The 15,097-nt window shown below is 54.9% G+C and overlaps 7 protein-coding genes across 7 annotated transcripts; 2 read left to right on the top strand and 5 right to left on the bottom strand.

Annotated features, from left to right (window-relative positions):
- Window positions 1-1,451: 1,451 nt before the first annotated feature.
- On the bottom strand, window positions 1,452-1,634 carry J3D65DRAFT_530917 (uncharacterized protein; the record flags this gene model as incomplete). Its single annotated transcript, XM_066796670.1, has 1 exon — window positions 1,452-1,634. A coding segment is annotated over one exon (183 nt), but the record flags the coding sequence as incomplete, so codon positions are not given.
- A 1,965-nt stretch (window positions 1,635-3,599) lies between these two features.
- Window positions 3,600-4,589, top strand: J3D65DRAFT_554552 (short chain dehydrogenase/ reductase; the record flags this gene model as incomplete). The annotated part of the gene is made up of 4 exons (XM_066797188.1): window positions 3,600-3,779; window positions 3,834-4,134; window positions 4,224-4,250; window positions 4,306-4,589. 4 exons carry the CDS (start codon window positions 3,600-3,602, stop codon window positions 4,587-4,589), a joined length of 792 nt encoding a protein of 263 aa, XP_066654807.1.
- Window positions 4,590-5,539: 950 nt separating this feature from the next.
- J3D65DRAFT_678090 (major facilitator superfamily transporter) lies at window positions 5,540-7,956 on the bottom strand. The gene is made up of 4 exons (XM_066803655.1): window positions 7,510-7,956; window positions 7,060-7,460; window positions 6,852-7,014; window positions 5,540-6,804 (listed from the first exon to the last, which is right to left on the bottom strand). Exons 1-4 carry the CDS (start codon window positions 7,832-7,834, stop codon window positions 5,981-5,983), a joined length of 1,713 nt encoding a protein of 570 aa, XP_066654806.1. The 5' UTR covers window positions 7,835-7,956; the 3' UTR covers window positions 5,540-5,980.
- Window positions 7,957-8,922: 966 nt separating this feature from the next.
- J3D65DRAFT_628431 (uncharacterized protein) lies at window positions 8,923-9,973 on the bottom strand. The gene has a single exon (XM_066800637.1). It carries the CDS (start codon window positions 9,504-9,506, stop codon window positions 8,994-8,996), a length of 513 nt encoding a protein of 170 aa, XP_066654805.1. The 5' UTR covers window positions 9,507-9,973; the 3' UTR covers window positions 8,923-8,993.
- A 531-nt stretch (window positions 9,974-10,504) lies between these two features.
- Window positions 10,505-11,998, bottom strand: J3D65DRAFT_646502 (pyridine nucleotide-disulfide oxidoreductase-domain-containing protein; the record flags this gene model as incomplete). Its single annotated transcript, XM_066802280.1, has 4 exons — window positions 10,505-10,662; window positions 10,717-11,380; window positions 11,449-11,683; window positions 11,736-11,998. 4 exons carry the CDS (start codon window positions 11,996-11,998, stop codon window positions 10,505-10,507), a joined length of 1,320 nt encoding a protein of 439 aa, XP_066654804.1.
- A 13-nt stretch (window positions 11,999-12,011) lies between these two features.
- J3D65DRAFT_416090 (uncharacterized protein) lies at window positions 12,012-13,202 on the top strand. Its single transcript, XM_066796052.1, has one exon. It carries the CDS (start codon window positions 12,429-12,431, stop codon window positions 13,089-13,091), a length of 663 nt encoding a protein of 220 aa, XP_066654803.1. The 5' UTR covers window positions 12,012-12,428; the 3' UTR covers window positions 13,092-13,202.
- Window positions 13,203-13,228: 26 nt separating this feature from the next.
- On the bottom strand, window positions 13,229-14,573 carry J3D65DRAFT_628423 (aristolochene synthase). Its single transcript, XM_066800636.1, has 4 exons — window positions 14,182-14,573; window positions 14,046-14,132; window positions 13,812-13,998; window positions 13,229-13,762 (listed from the first exon to the last, which is right to left on the bottom strand). Exons 1-4 carry the CDS (start codon window positions 14,513-14,515, stop codon window positions 13,315-13,317), a joined length of 1,056 nt encoding a protein of 351 aa, XP_066654802.1. The 5' UTR covers window positions 14,516-14,573; the 3' UTR covers window positions 13,229-13,314.
- Between the last annotated feature and the right edge of the window lie 524 nt (window positions 14,574-15,097).

Raw genomic sequence — 15,097 nt, 5'->3', positions numbered from 1 at the left:
TTTGGCTCGACGGGTAGTTGTGCAAGTCGGGCGGTGAGCGGGCGAGAGTGGTGCAACCGGGTTGCGGTCGGCGGCTGGCGGCTCACTATCCGCGAATGAAGTAGATGAGTGAACGATATGGGCCGCGCGCCTCTCTACGACAAAACTCAAACAAGTCAATTGCAAAGCACGCGCCGAGAACTTGGTTTTGCTGCGAGCAGATGCGAGAGAACTGAATTTGACTTGCACCACGGAAGCCTTGTAGCGGTGAGACAGCTGCCTGCTTTATCTTGGCGCTGTCTTTTTCGCGTTCCGTTCGCTTTGATGAGGAAGCCCTGAAAACGCTATGCGTGGAGGGCAAAGACTCGCCTGAGAAGCCATCGTATCAAGGTGCATCTAGAAATGTTTCAGAATTGGTTTGGAACCAACACTACCAGGACCAAATGACAGTCGAGACGGCTGTGTATTCGGCAATTTGATATAGCCGTGGCGAACTAGTTCTGATTGCGAATCATACCATGATCAACAACATGGATGATTGAGTATGGGAGAGCGATGCTATTTTGGTCTGCAATTGTCGAGATTAGTCGCTAGCTGTCAGTCGCTTTCAAACAGCGAACCTCTATTGTATCAATTCCACCACCGATTGTTGGACATGGAATTTGAGGGGATCGTCGCGCAGCCGTCTTGCGTTTGAAAGAGGAGTGCGAATTTCGTTGTATGAAGAGGGCGATGATGTAGGGCGCGCGTCAGTTTGCGAGGCTTGGCGACAACAGTCGTAGCACACAAGTCCCAAGGTCCTGTAGCATAGCGCTCGAATGCTCCCTGTTCCTACCCGTCATAGATGCTCAAGTGGTTCTGAATACTGCTTAGATGAAGTTGCATGTTCCTCAGGAGTGGGTTATGAAAGAAAACGAATGCTTCCCAGCTGCGGCCCTACTTTTTCTTGTGAGTGTCGCGACTTTGGCGACAGCCTTGGTGCCCGGGCATTTACGCCTTGCGCTACTGGGCGAGCTTAGCCTCATCATAACGACTCTTTTTGCGCCTAATCCGGTGAGAAAGTCAATATATTAGAAATGCAAAGTGCGAGTGCACTTTGCACGAAATTCTAGGGTATCGAGAAGCACTCGGCTGGCCGTTGTTGAATCAAAACTCCAGTCCTCAATCTATGCGCTCAAACTTGAAAGGAACTATGTCCACATTAGTAACCAAAGACGAAGGCAGGGCTTGTTGCTGTACATTGATGCAGCCTTTTTGGACTATTTCCAAGCATTTAACGGCTGTGACTCGCTCGATGCTCCCCCACATAGAAGAATGCGAAGGGGAGTCATTTTGTAGACTTTACGACTGTGATGTTGACTTGTAGTGCCATGGCCACCACGAAAGCTGTTCAGGTCAGCCTGGAATGACTTTGCAACTTTCCAAAACAATGAGATGCATGCCTTGTGAGTTTTTTCGTTCGAAAATCGACTCTCCAACTCCTCCAGCCTCCGAAGCTTAGCTTCATGAAGGACCTGAAGCTGTTCCTTGTTTTCTTCTCTGAGCTTTTTGAACTCTCTGTCCAGCTCCTCATGCCACGGATAAAGTACGCCTGTTTGAAAGCCGAGCGCGGAAATGGCGACAGTGAAGTTCAGGTAAGGAAGCCAGCGGCGCAGGGTCGGACCGAGAACCATGTTTGCTTTGAGGGCAGGTTGGCAAGTATTGAAACGCAGGAGAGCCAGTGGAGAGAAGAAGGACTGAAGGAATGACTGGAAAGCCGGCCGAAGGATGCGACAGGGCTGGGTATTTCTAAGGAGCGTCGGGAGAAAGAGGGAGTGGGGGAAAGGCTGAATTGTGATCAAGGGTATAGCGAAGATTGCCTATAGGAGTAAGCTGGACCCACAATTTCGACCAAAGTGGTCTGATTTTGGATCCCTTTTCAAAGTCGGCGTCTGTGGCGTCAACAACTGAAGTCGGAAACATGCCGCAAGACCAACACTGAGCTCGGGTGCCGAATTCAGCCGAAATCCATTGGTCTGTCAAGACCCGAAGGACGTTGGCGAACTGACAATCGCGTTGTGCTATATCGCAGATGCAGCGGCTCCTGTCGGCTTGGACACGAGTCCCGGTTTTTCCCTGGCTGAATCGCTCCGAAAACCGGCCCTGACAAGCGTGCTGTCCCGCGACTCGCGAGCAGTCCTTCTTTTACAATGCTTCGCAACCCAAACAGTGTGAACAACCCGGAGTCAAAAGTATGAACGGCGTCAAGGAACTCTGCGGCGGTCGCCGGTTTCGTATGAAAATGGCAACACCAGCGGAGCCTGGGAAGTGTGCGGCGCGGTCAGGAGGTCGGGAGGCTGGCTCATGGTTTGATCGCTTGTATCGAAATCACTGCGGCGGCCTCACGGCGGGGGTTCAAAGGAGTGACAGTCCTAGGCGCAGCTGTGGCAGCGAATGACTGCTCCCGAGGGGCAACTCTGGCAGTCAACAAATGCTCCTAGGGTGCAGTCGCAGTTTCAGGAGTCAGCATATCTTTTGGACTCCGCTGCGGTCTCCGAACTGTGTTCAGTCAACTCGGGTATGGCGATTTGAATCAGTGTAGCAGTGCGAAAGACGAGAAGTGGCCGACAGGTTTGGGGAACTCGCGCGTTGAGGCAATACACTGGCCGTCGCACGCCGACTGTGATGGAGATGGTGTGCATGTGACTGGCAAAAAATAGCCCTGCAGTCGGCAGAAGGACACTTGGCGTCTTGGAGTGCAGCATGGCGTGCAGCATGATAGAAGGAAGAGTTCTGTTGATGTTGCGGACAACGGGCAAGGAAGGGCTTTGGCTGGATTACGTCATCTGCACATGGCTGCGCGTCGTTCCGCTTCCCGCTCTTCCGGCGTCTTGTTTCTATCCTCGACATCAGCCGCGTCCTCTTGCCCCTCCATCACTCCACGCTTGAATTCCTCTCTTCGTCTGCTTCCTACCTACTTACCTGGCGATCCAGGACCAGCTTTTCCCGCGATGGCTACCAGATGCACTCCCAGGCCATCACCGGCTCCTCTGACTCAACCTCAGAAGAGGCAACTCGCCACGCCCGAAAGTCCTGTGCTGTGAACGTCTCAGAAGCACGGTTCAACCTCGAAGCCACACAAAGTGGGTCTGTTCCCCGCCTCATGGTGTTGGCGGAGGCTGAGGGCGCTGTTCTGGCCACGTTTCGGCCAAACTGGAGACGGCGAGACCGCCTCCTCCATTGAGTTTTTGGCAGACCATTGATGGTTTGGACGCCGGCGTTTGCCCAACCTCCGCAACATTGACAGCTAATCAAGTTCTTCGAGACCTTCGAACAGCTTGGTCAATGACACAAGAGTGACAACCTTCAACAGCGGATCGATTGTCGTTACGGTCCGAATCATGGCGCGTCGTCGCACGGTTGCACGGTTTCCCAGCTCGTACAGGCCCGCTATTCGACGAACTCCAACGTCACAGATTGGACGAGTGGGGGAGCTTCGACCTCAGGAGGCACCAGCTGTTCCAGCTTCAAAAGCACGAGAGGAGCCCTTGTAATCGGACAACTCCTCACACCCTTCCGAACCATTCACGACACTTCTCAAATCTGTCTGAATGCCAAACTCGGATATTCTCAACAAGAAGATGGCTCCTCTCCTCGACGACAAGATTGTTCTCGTCACCGGTGGCGCCAGTGGCCTTGGAAGGGCGATTGCCAAAGCTGCCTTGGAGGCCAAGGCAAAGGTCTGCATCTGCGACGTGAACGACGTTGGTCTCGCAGAGGCGGAGAAGGAGCTGGAGAACTGGTACAATATTGGACCCTTGGTGAGTTGCGATACGGATTTAAGGGACTGTGGCAGGGTGCCTAACTTTTGCCAGAACATCCTCGCCAAGACGAACGCCGACGTGACGATAGAAGCATCCGCTGAGCATGCGATCGAGTACGCCCTTCACAAATTCGGCCGCATCGATGTCCTCGTCAACTGTGCCGGAGTGATTGACGGCTTCGACCCGGTCGATACTTTGGAGAAGACTGTGTGGGACAAGGTCATTGCGACCAACCTGACTGGCCCAGCGCTCATGAGCAAGTACGCCGTGAAGCAATTCCTGAGCCAGAAGAACCCTGGTGGTGTCATCATCAACGTGGGCTCAGTATCTTCTCTCAGTGGCGGGTTTGCAGGTCAGTTCCTATTTATCCTTCGAATCGGCGTGCCGCCATGGCGCTTCTCAGGACGCACCTCTTCGAGCTTTCAACTAACATCTTCTCAGGAGCGGCCTACACTGCTTCTAAGCACGGTAAGTGATTATCGTAGGAAAACCTCCATTTTCGACCTAGACTTACATTCCCTAGGGCTGATCGGACTCACGAAGAATACTGCTGCCCGCTACGCCAACAAGAAGATCCGCTGCAACGCCATTCTCCCGGGCCCTCTGCACACGAACATTTTCAAGTCTTTTGATGGTGTCCCGAACGAAGAGGGTCTTGCGCTTTGCCAGCAACTCCTGAGTATTCCTTGCCCTTCTAACGCCGAGGTTGAAAAGGTTGCCAAGACTATCGTCTTCTTGTCTTCGGACAACGCTGTGCCCGTCAACGGAGCTGTCATCACCGCTGACGGAGGAGCATCCGCTTTCTAAACGGATGCCTACGACTGTATGAGTACGAGCAATCAATTGTACGATAAGAATAGATGAAACTTTTGGCTATTGATCTGCACACTCGATTGACTGTTTTCCGGGAATTCCAACGTCGACAATCACCCAGATTTGTCCGTGTCCGGTGAAAGGATACGTGGCTTGCAACTCGGAATGATTTTCGCCCAAAGACGTGCCTACAGGTACCTGGCTTGAAAGTCCAACAATCAACTTCGTGGTTCCCGGGAAAGGAGGTTCCGATGCGGTATCGCCTCAAGATTCCCGAATTCGGAAGCGTCTCGGCGAACATTTCGTTCCGCTCGCCCCGAGCCTTTCTGGCAGTTTATCACAGACCTCAGATGATGGATCTTCCACACAACGTTCGTGGGCGTCATTTACGAACTCAAAATCAAGCAGCATTGTTTTGAAATGTCCCGGCTTCTGATTCCTCAGACTAGCTCCATCCGCACGAGTAGACGAATGCTCCATGGATGCAGCCGTTGTCTCTGCCCGGAGATATTGCCGCACCATGAGATGCTTCCCATGCTTTCAAGTTTTCAACACAACCCCAACAGGTTCAAAGGTCGGTCCCTTTGAGGCGAGGTTCGTGCATGCGAACCATCTGCAGGTCGTCTCACGACGAGCAGGGAAGCGCAACGACCACAGATACGGCCGATGCTAGATATTTTTCGCGACACGCATTCGGCAACGCTGATTTCCCTGCCGCCAAAGGTGTCTTTGTTGACTCCAAGGCAGCAACACTTGCTGATGAGCAAAGTCAATTTGAGAAGCTTGTCGAGTGTTCGTGTCTTACGCCCGAGACTCGGTTCAAGCCGCGCATTACCGTGCCGCGGCTGTTTGTATAAGGGTGATTCACTCGCCCTGTGAGTCATCCATATTTCCACTGTCACTTCCAACAGCTGTCTCTGGCCCTGAACCGGTCACGGTACGTTCTTCGTTCAATCTTGTTTCAACTGAACTCATCTACTCGCCATCATTCAACCCACATTGCGATTACGACAACCTTTTCGACCGAACTGACTAACGCTTGAGTCCCACTTCAGTTTTATCCAGTTTGTAAGACCTCTACTACTCAAATGCCGACATGATGACCAACAGACCCAAGACAAGCTCCCTACTTGGAATTGATCGGTCTTCAGCCTCGTCAGGAGCGAAAGAGCTGCTCTCGGATGAATACTTCCAGCGTTCAACATCACTGCCAAGTCTAAGCTCATTGATGCGGAGCAGCATCTTGAACCCGTTCCCTCATGGCGCCTCAAAATCTTGCTAAAGCCGGGTCAGTATCACTTGGAGGCACAATGACCTCCAGTTGCCAACCAGCCATGGCCTGCACCCTGCGACGATTCATCGTCCTTTGATCAGCCCCGCTTTCATCAATAACGACACTCCCAGTTGGCGGGCCACCTCTTGCGCCATGCCGGGCCCCAGATGTAGACGACCGGAAGGAGCAGCGCAAAAACGCCGATGATGCCCGCGTACATGCCAAAGCTTTTCAGGTACCCCATGTCGGCAACCCACTCGGACACCTTGAAGCTGAGCACAAAGGCAATCAGACACCTGAAGCTGGCAATGTTGACCAGCGCCGGACCGGCCAGCTGCGGGTAGCTTTCAAGGACGTACACCGCGCCCACGGTATTGGCGGCGAGGAAACCAAAGGCCATGAAGCCCAGTCCCGTGACGAAGACGGGCCACGGGTACTTGGATTGATTCGAGCCCGCGAGACCGAAGATGACGGCTCCGATTATGCCAACGAGGGTGGGCAGGATGAGATTGAAGATCTGGTTCTCGGCCACCCGCACTCCACGCTTCTTCGCGACAGCATTGGCAATCCAGTCAGCCACCGGCCCCGTAATGAGATACGCAAACACGCTGGCGATGAGGACCGAGAAGAGAGAGAATCCCAGATGCAAGAAAGGCCACGAGTATGGCGCCGTGAGCAGCGCGGGCGCAGCAACATAGCCGGCAGCAAAAGCGGTGGCGATCATGGCCGAGTTGAGCATCGTCACGAAGAAAATGTGAGGGTAGAAGAAGGTCCGGAACGTGTCGTACAAGGCATCCCAGCCTGCCCGGAAGTCGAAATTGCCGTGGAAGAGAGCAAGATCGTAGCGGAAGGTGCGCGGCGCGTAGCGCATGTTGTCGATGGGCACACGGAGCATGTCTGGATCTCGCTCCTTGGCTTCAGGGGGAAGCTCGCCTCCTACTTTGGTTAGAATCGACCATTTGAAGGAAGTGCACGGATCTTACGCATGGCGGCCTTGGTGCGAGACCAGCGGGTCTCGGGGACGAAGAAGAAGACGCCGACCAGGAAGCAACTTGCGGCGATGGCGGTGATGTGATACACCCAGCGCCAGTCAAGATCGATGATGATGTATGGCGCTCCGATACCGAGTGTCATGATAATTACGCCCTGTCCAAGTCAGTGGGCTGCCAAACACTTGCCGACACGACATACCTGAGCGGCAAAGACTCCTGAGATGGCGGTGTTTCTCTGGTGGACGAACACCATGTCCTGAACAATAAACGGCAGCAAGCTCTCCACCGTACCAGCGCCAAGAGCTTGCAGACACCGCCCGCAGATGTGGCTGGCCAAGCTCTTGCTGAACCCAGCCCAAATGATTCCACAGATGGCCAGGACACCAGTGGCGAGAGTGACACTTCGCCGACCCACAGCAATAGCCAACGGCACCAAGAACAAGTTCGCAACACCCATCATGAGCACCGGCAATGACGCCAAAAGATAGACGTGCCAGATGGGAGGGGCGTCGGGCAGCATCGACAACGTCTTGAGCGGATCTGTCCCCTTGGGCAGTCCACCCGAATCGCTCAAAACTTTGATGTATTTTGGGTCGTAGCCTGTTAAAGTAAGGATTCTGCTTGTACACAGCTAGACTCCAAAGCTTACCAGCGTAGTAGAGAACGAAAATCGGCAACATCGCGCCGAGGATCAATTCGGCAGCGGCGGCCATGGCGCCAAAGAAGCACAGCGTGAAGATTGCGACGAACTTGCGCCAGAATGGCAAGTTGAGCGGGTCCTTGGGGTCCGCCGAGGGCGCTGGCTGCAACACAATGCGCCCATTTTTGTACAGCAGTCCGACGTGGTTCAAAGATTCGCCCTCCGTGTCGACATGCTCCAACCGCGCCATGCGCATCGACGGCTGGGAGTTGGAACTGTCAGTCCGCGTAAAAGTCTGCGGGACTTTAAAGTCCTCCGTGTAGTGGTCCGGCATGATGGACGGTGAGTTTGCTGTTGCCTAATTGGTCGAGGTATCCAGCCTCTAACGATTCCAAGGTCGTGATGAAAAGTTGGTGTTGAAGTTTGATGCCGTACACCAGTTGTACCGATGCGAAGGTCGACTGAATCGTCCAGCGGAGGGGCACAACGTGACACTATTCAGGCTCGAAAAGATACTCGCTCGCAGAGTTGCAAGAGCGGCCCGTTCAGATATCAATACTGACACGGCAGGGCAGACCGGGGTGGAGGGCGCCCAGCCGACGACCTCCGCACGATCAGATGAAGAAAGCAGTGTTTTCCTCGCAGCAGGGCTAAAAGCACAACCGACGCACGCACACACAGGACAAGCTTGTTCCTCACGCGCCGCGCGGAGCAACTGCAACAAACCTCGGGCTGGTTCAATTTATTTCCAGAGGCTTTAGCTGCGTTTGGAAACCAACTCTACCCAAGATTGCGAGTCGAGACTGCGCTTGCGTCGGGGGACCTCCCTGCGTCCGCCTCGGTACTTTCCCGTGGGGTTTCTCCTCTCTCCTCACGTTCCCTGCCTTTCTCAGCTGCTGCTCTTGCGACCTGCGATGAGCTTGGTGGTTGGAGGATTGTTGAAGCGGGAGCCGTCGTCTGTCGTCATCGTTCGCGGCCTGCGCGGGAAAGGGGTACGTCGTGTGATTTACGCAACTGTCCAAAAGTATGGTAGGGCGATAAGAAAGCAATGCGACCTGACCGGCGGGTTACAAGCTCTCTGCGCTCTCTCTTCTTCTGCGCTGTTGTAATGACCAAGTACCCAGCCAACAACGACCAACAGAGTTTGCGCGCACAGTCAGTGTCATGAGTAGGTTGGCCAAATTTCAGCCACGGGCCCAAAGCTTAGCGCAAACACCCCTGGATCAAGCCCGGTCCCTAACCATCTCGCTGCCGGTTTTGGATTCTGGCTGCGTCGCGGCCTTTCTCTTCACGGGCGCGAGGTGCTCTCTGAGTTGCAATTAAGGCCAGGACAGGCGCCGCTTCATTATTTACGCCGCACGCCGTTTGTGTCTGCGTGGCTTTGAGTTTGAACAATAAGATGACGTGTGGCTACACGGATACGCTTATTTTCTTCGTTTTCACTTCTGTTGACTCGCTATAGCGCCAGGGCAGTTCCTATTGCTCCTTTGGTTTCACCGTCGTTGGTTGGGTTTGAGAATCGCTGTGCACGCCAACAACATCACCACCAGCCCAAGTCGACCTACTGGCACCATCAAGCCTCGCCATGCAAATCGCCGAGGAGCATCGCCGTTTGAAGTAAACAAGATGCCTGTCTTCATCCTGCACGCCTGCCTGCCAATCCAATGCAAGCCGGCCGGCCGATCTGCGCTAGCGACCCCATGGGGTCCCCAGATTACCGTCCCGTTTCGCAGCCACATGCCTCGCCGTGCTTGTGGGGGCAAGAGCCGAGGATGTACATCGACAGTCCTGCTCTGCCCACCAGGGCGTGTGCGCCTTCTGTTTCCAGACAGAGTGTCGGCTGTGATGTCACAGCGGGCGGCTTTTGGCGTCATTACTATCGCTGGTGGTTGCAGGGCTGCGCGAGGCGTCAAATGTCGTCCGGCCGCTTGGACCTGTTTCCATGATCGCGAGGCTCGCAGGTGTTCTGTTTCGACAGAATCGATGGAACCTGCAGAGGGCTGCATCGTTTTCTCTAGCCTTGGTGACTTTTATCCAATGCCAGGGCGGTTGGTGTTGTCAATAGACACCCCCAAGTTCACGCGAACTACGGCGCTATTGCTGCTTTCTCTTTGAGACTGCAGCTAGGTTGTCGACGTAAAAACATGCCCGCAAGACATCTTTTCCAAGTGGCCAGGATGTTCTCATGAACTCGGTACGGACAATGCTCCGCCATGTCCAGATGCACATGCTGTGGACGTTGAATCGGCGCTCGACGGGGACGCACTGGACGAATCGAGCGGATATCGCGTCGACTTGAACTTTTCGGCTACTGCACGAAGTCTGGGAAACTGCCGAGGCTTAATGGTCCCACAGTCACGAACGAAGGAGAATCGACCACAGTGGGTGTAGAAAGAAATGAGACACCCTAAGTCTAGATGCAGCAGTGAACCGATGCTCCCTAAGTGTGGCTACACTGTTGAATGAATGCTCCACAAAGGGCGACTACAACAGCAGATGAATGCTCCCCAAGTGCACTCATATTGCCAGGAGGTCTGTCGCATTTCTTTCGACACCCACTGTGCGACGGACAATGAAGAATAAAACGGCCTTTCCAGCCCCTTGCTCTCTACGTCTATCGTCTATCGAGATGTGATGGTGATGAATATCCAGGTCCTGTATCCAGCGGGCTGTTGAAAGCCCTTGGCAAACAACCTAGGAGCAGGTACCAATGCTGCTCAACGCCGCTCCCGCTTCCCCAAAGGATCAGCGCAACGGAAAGCTCAGCTGAAGCAATGTCGCAGCATGGGGTATCGAATGCGTCGCCTGATCAAGTTGAAAAAAATCCAAAGCGCCGACATTGGTCGACTTCTGCCAGCGTGACGCGCCACATCCAATGTGGCGGTGGTGGCTGGATGATGCCCCTCCCCCGCTTCGGCTATGCTCGCGTGTCGTTCATCTGACGTGCATGTGGGCGTTTGTTGTTCCTCCACTTTCAATCCAATCTCACTCCTCCGCCTTCTCATCAACGCTGGCTTACCCATTCCGGAACGGCTCTCTTCAAAAACCTCATGAACTTCCAGAACCCAACCGCGTACTCGACGTTTCCATACGGATCGGTGACCCGCTCAGGGTACGCGATGCCCGCTCCGAAAAGTCCTGGCACGAATTCCATGTAGTCGTCTGCGCTCTGGGCCGTCGTTGCCGAGGCGGTGCTCGAGGTGCTAACTGCCGCACTTCCAATCGGAACGCTCTTTACGAATCTCCCACTCAAGGGCTCGTATACAACGGTCAATGGCTCTGCTGGTGCGCCGGGACCTTCGGTGATGCTCAGGTCTGGGGTGGGGTCTTGCTTGTAGCCAATTGCTTGCACAACGTGCGTACACCCCGGCAGCTCGGCGTTGTAGGTCGCGTCTTCTTTACCCTTTTCTGTCCAGATTTTCTTGACAAGCCTCGAGACAGGACTCTTCTCAAAGACGCCGTCCTCCTCGAGATTTTGCCGTGCCCACTCCGCAGCCTCGCCTTTCAATCCCGTGTTGTCGCGCAGTATCCACCCGTCCATCTTGACAGCATAGCGCAGCTTGTTGCGCGTGAACCACTTGATGCGCAGATTCGGGTGCGACGTGTTGGCAATGTTGTACAGGTTGCGGAGAACGAGAATGGCAGAGTGCGAGGCGCCAATAACGGCAACGGTGGCAAGAGACGACGGATCAAACAGGGTCTGGAGCTTCGAAGGAGCGAGCGCCGTGTCAAGGTGAATTGCGTTCATCTTGAGATGCTGCATGCGGTCCATGATTGGCAGCGGCGAGGAAATGGGCGACGAGCCGGTACACAGGACGACGTTTGAAGCGACAACGGGTGATGGCGCGTTTTCCAGCGACACGGTCCATTGGTTCGTAGTCTGTTCGCCGGTTCCTAGTCAGCCACTGTGGCGCTTCACGAGCCATGACATGGTGGATTGATAGCTACCTTGTCGAATGTGGCGGCAGTGACTTTGCCCAGCTGCTGGTGGACCTGCTCGTGCTTGGCCAAGCCTTCGCTCAGCATCAAGCACATATCGGCGGCCTTGGACAGATCGCAGCCCTTGTCCTGGGGAAGACTTCGGAGGACCGACACGGCATTTGGCTCGGGGGTGGCGTCGACGATCTTTTGGAAGGGCTCGACGGCCTGGGCAAACTGGAGAAAGAGAGCGACGGCGGTGTTGCTGGAGGCGGTCAGCAGAGGAGGCAAAAAAAGTTGAGAGGATCATGACATGCCTGGGCACCTCTCTGTAGGCGGCGTTGACCCGGCCAGCACGGAAGGCCGGATCAACCCAAAGAAGCCTCTGCTGGCGCTGCTCAAGAAGATTGCCAATAACGGTAATGCCAGCAGGACCTCCACCGACTACGACGGCTCCATATGGGGCAGCGGCTGTGGTGGCATACGATTCGCGGCGGGACATGATGGTGCTATACTGTCTGAAAATGGCGAAATCCAGCGTTCGGCGGGCATGGCGGACAGGCGCTCTTATTCGGAACATGGTCGCGACGGTCATGGCCTCGAGGCACAGGCGCTGGACTGGCACACAGGATGCAGGGCGTGCAGGAGTAGGTTGGTGGGATGCAGATAGGAAGTGCGCCCGGGCGACGCGAATGGCTGCGCTGACGTGCTCGCCGACTTGGCTGATGTGCGCGTTGGCGCCATGCCCGATCCGGCAGCCCGCCCTGCTTCACGCCCTCACCTCACCACCGCGATTCGACAACCCGCAAACTCTCACGACACTCTCTGCTCTCCTTTCCCTGTCCCGCCGCCCCGTCCACCACTTTTATCAAGCATCGCTTGCCCGTGCTGTCGCATCGCTTCTCCTGACTGCTCCACTGCCCCGTCGCTTTGGGAGAGATGCGCATCGCGCCTGGCATCTTGACTAACAACGTCGTCCGCATTGGCTGCCTCTGCCGCAACTCCTCATCATGACCGGTTGCGCGTCGTTTCACCCACGGCTTCCCTGTTTCCATTTTACTTGCTCACGGCCGAGCCACTGCGAGGCTATTGGGAATTGGGATGCTCACCTGGACAGGCCGCGTGTGCCCCAACCGGCTACCATCGGCCGTGGCATCCCCAAATCCGCTTCACCGGGAGCTGCCCGTCGTTTCACTTGGGTCCATCTTCATCGTTGCTCAAAGCCCGTCCTGCGCCCGGCTCATGCACCGCCTCGACTGTCGTCACTCCTCTACGTCTCCCCCGGCGTGACCTGCTGCAACAAGCTCGACTCGCGCCCGACATGCGATGCTGTCTCTCCTGAACTCCACTTTCTCCCTATCTCAATCACTGAGGGGCTGATACGAGCTCCAAGGCAATCACTGCGGTTCCAGTTTAAACGTGACGCTGGCGCCATGTACTGCCGCCAAATCAACGTCACACGGCAGAATCAACAACAGCCACGAGGCCTTATTGGAGATTTCCAACGCCTTGGTGCAAGTACCCCGCAGACTCGGACGCTGATCTGGCCATGTGTACGATATCGACTGCAGCGTCGTCTTGTCCTCGAAGGCCACTGGCCAAGGTCCCAAAATCAGCAACACACACAGACTCAACTCGTGCACGATCCCCCACTTGCGACGCCCCGGACATGATAATGCGGCGGTACTGACACGATATGCTGCGTGGCCTCGCTATTTCTAGGCTGGTTGCATTTTCACGGGACTCGCCGGTGGATGGGGCCATTACCCCTGAAATCACTTTCACTTGAGCACTCGGACGCGAATTTCTGCGGCGTCGCATTTAGCTTGACAATTATTGACTGACAGGAAAAGCCTGCTGAGGCGTGGTCTGCTCGAAACGATCAATTCCCCAAAATCACATGCCGGCAAAGGACGAACTGCTGCTCGACTCCGAAAATCCGTACCGCGGCGTTGTGATGCTCCAATGCAAATGGCCGCTCATCAGATCCTCGAGCGCCGAAACATATTTGCCCAGTTCGTCGCGGTAACCCTCTGGCGAACGAATGAGTTGCTGGTGTAGCTCCTCGTGTTGGAGCTCCCATTCCCCCACCATGGTCCACAGGAGCCGCTTTGCTGCCGCGGGACTCAGTGCGGACACGTCTGCCAGCGTCTTGACCGCGGAGCAGAGCACTGCTCCTTCTTCTGTAGACTGTTCCGCTTTGCTGACCTCTTTATCCCAGCTGCAAATGTCGTTGACGACGCCCAGGTGCCTTGCGCTGTTTGTATCGATCCGCGACACGCGCCGAAATTCGTCTGGAGTCAACCGGATTCCAATGGTATAACGTCCGACCGCGGCCATAACTCTGTTCAAGTCAGAAAGGTTGGGGAATCCAACAGAAAGAGAGTTCATACGCTTGTCCGACATCCCTGTCCCTGTACCTGAGGTACTGTCCAAAGTCTTGCATCTCTATTCTGACCTGCTCAGTCTGCGCCTCCATGAATCCAACCGTTGCTTCGAGCACTTCGGCTGTCAATCTGTTGTCGCAGGCACGCATTTCTTTCCACAAATCGTATGTTATGTACTCGACGGGAATCGTTCCTGTGGCACTGTGAGCGTGTGCAACAATTGAGGACAGGGGTACCGACTGTCTGGTTGTCTATCTCCGCGCATCAGAGAGACTAGGCTGCGATTGAAGGCCTTGCCTTCTACCAAAGACATGTCTTCGAGCAAGTCTTGTTTTGTCAGCTTGGTTCGATCAAACTCGGGTTGTGGGCTCCTTACCGTCGATGAGGAACAAAAGCGTGTACAGGCTGCATGCAAAGTAAATCCTGTCGTCTGTCGCCCTCGGATGACTGAGACAGGCGAACCTGGGAATCCCGGTCTTGAGAAACTTTTTCTTTGCATCGACACTCTTGAATGGCCAGGAGTTGTAGTAAAAGCGATCCACACGCTCGCACACTTCACGCGCTCGGGGATGGCAGTCGGCTTTCCATCGCGTCGTTCTCAAAGGGCCTGTTGGTCCATGGCCGGCGCTCGTAATTGGCGAAGTCGCATTGTTCTCCGGTGAGTCGACCACGAACACGTAGTTGGAGGGTTTGACGTCGAAGGTAGCCATTTTGCTTGCCGAAAATACCCCTCCGTCTTGGGCCAGGGATATACATATACCTGCGAGACGACGACGAAGCTTGAGTACCAAAGACAGGGATGGAGGAACCCTTTACCACGCCCACGCTTCCAGGCTGTCACCGTCCACGAGTCGACGTCCAATCGAAATTGAGCTGACCTGGTCCTTTACCGAATGGACATGACGAAATCAGCGCGACTCCCTTGTCGGGTTAGCTCGACGACCGTCACCATTCCCAATCCGGTGGTTAACCTCGTTGACGGAGAGAAACGTTCCTGGCTCTGCAAATCGATAGTCTGTCGAGAGCCAGAGAACGGCAAGAGATCACGATCACAATCAGGATTCATCACCGCCAACTTGTCCAATTGAAGACGAGGTGGTGGCTTAGCAGTTCAGCATTGCGAGGCTACTCCTTCGCCTTGCTCGACTATCCAGCGACACCGAATAGTTTTTCTCCACATCTCGTACCTGAGCAACTCTTCAGAGCAGCCGCGCAAACGAGGCACCCTCAAACCAGATTATCCCCTCTGGATCCGAAGAACTGGCTCCGACCTCCGTCATCCAACCCCTATC

The sequence above is a fragment of the Phyllosticta citribraziliensis genome, assembly GCF_038025025.1.
Source record: "Phyllosticta citribraziliensis strain CPC 17464 chromosome Unknown J3D65scaffold_7, whole genome shotgun sequence".
NCBI lineage: Eukaryota > Fungi > Ascomycota > Dothideomycetes > Botryosphaeriales > Phyllostictaceae > Phyllosticta > Phyllosticta citribraziliensis.
The sequence above is the reverse complement of the archived record's forward strand: the minus strand, read 5'-3'. Positions and strand labels throughout refer to the sequence as shown.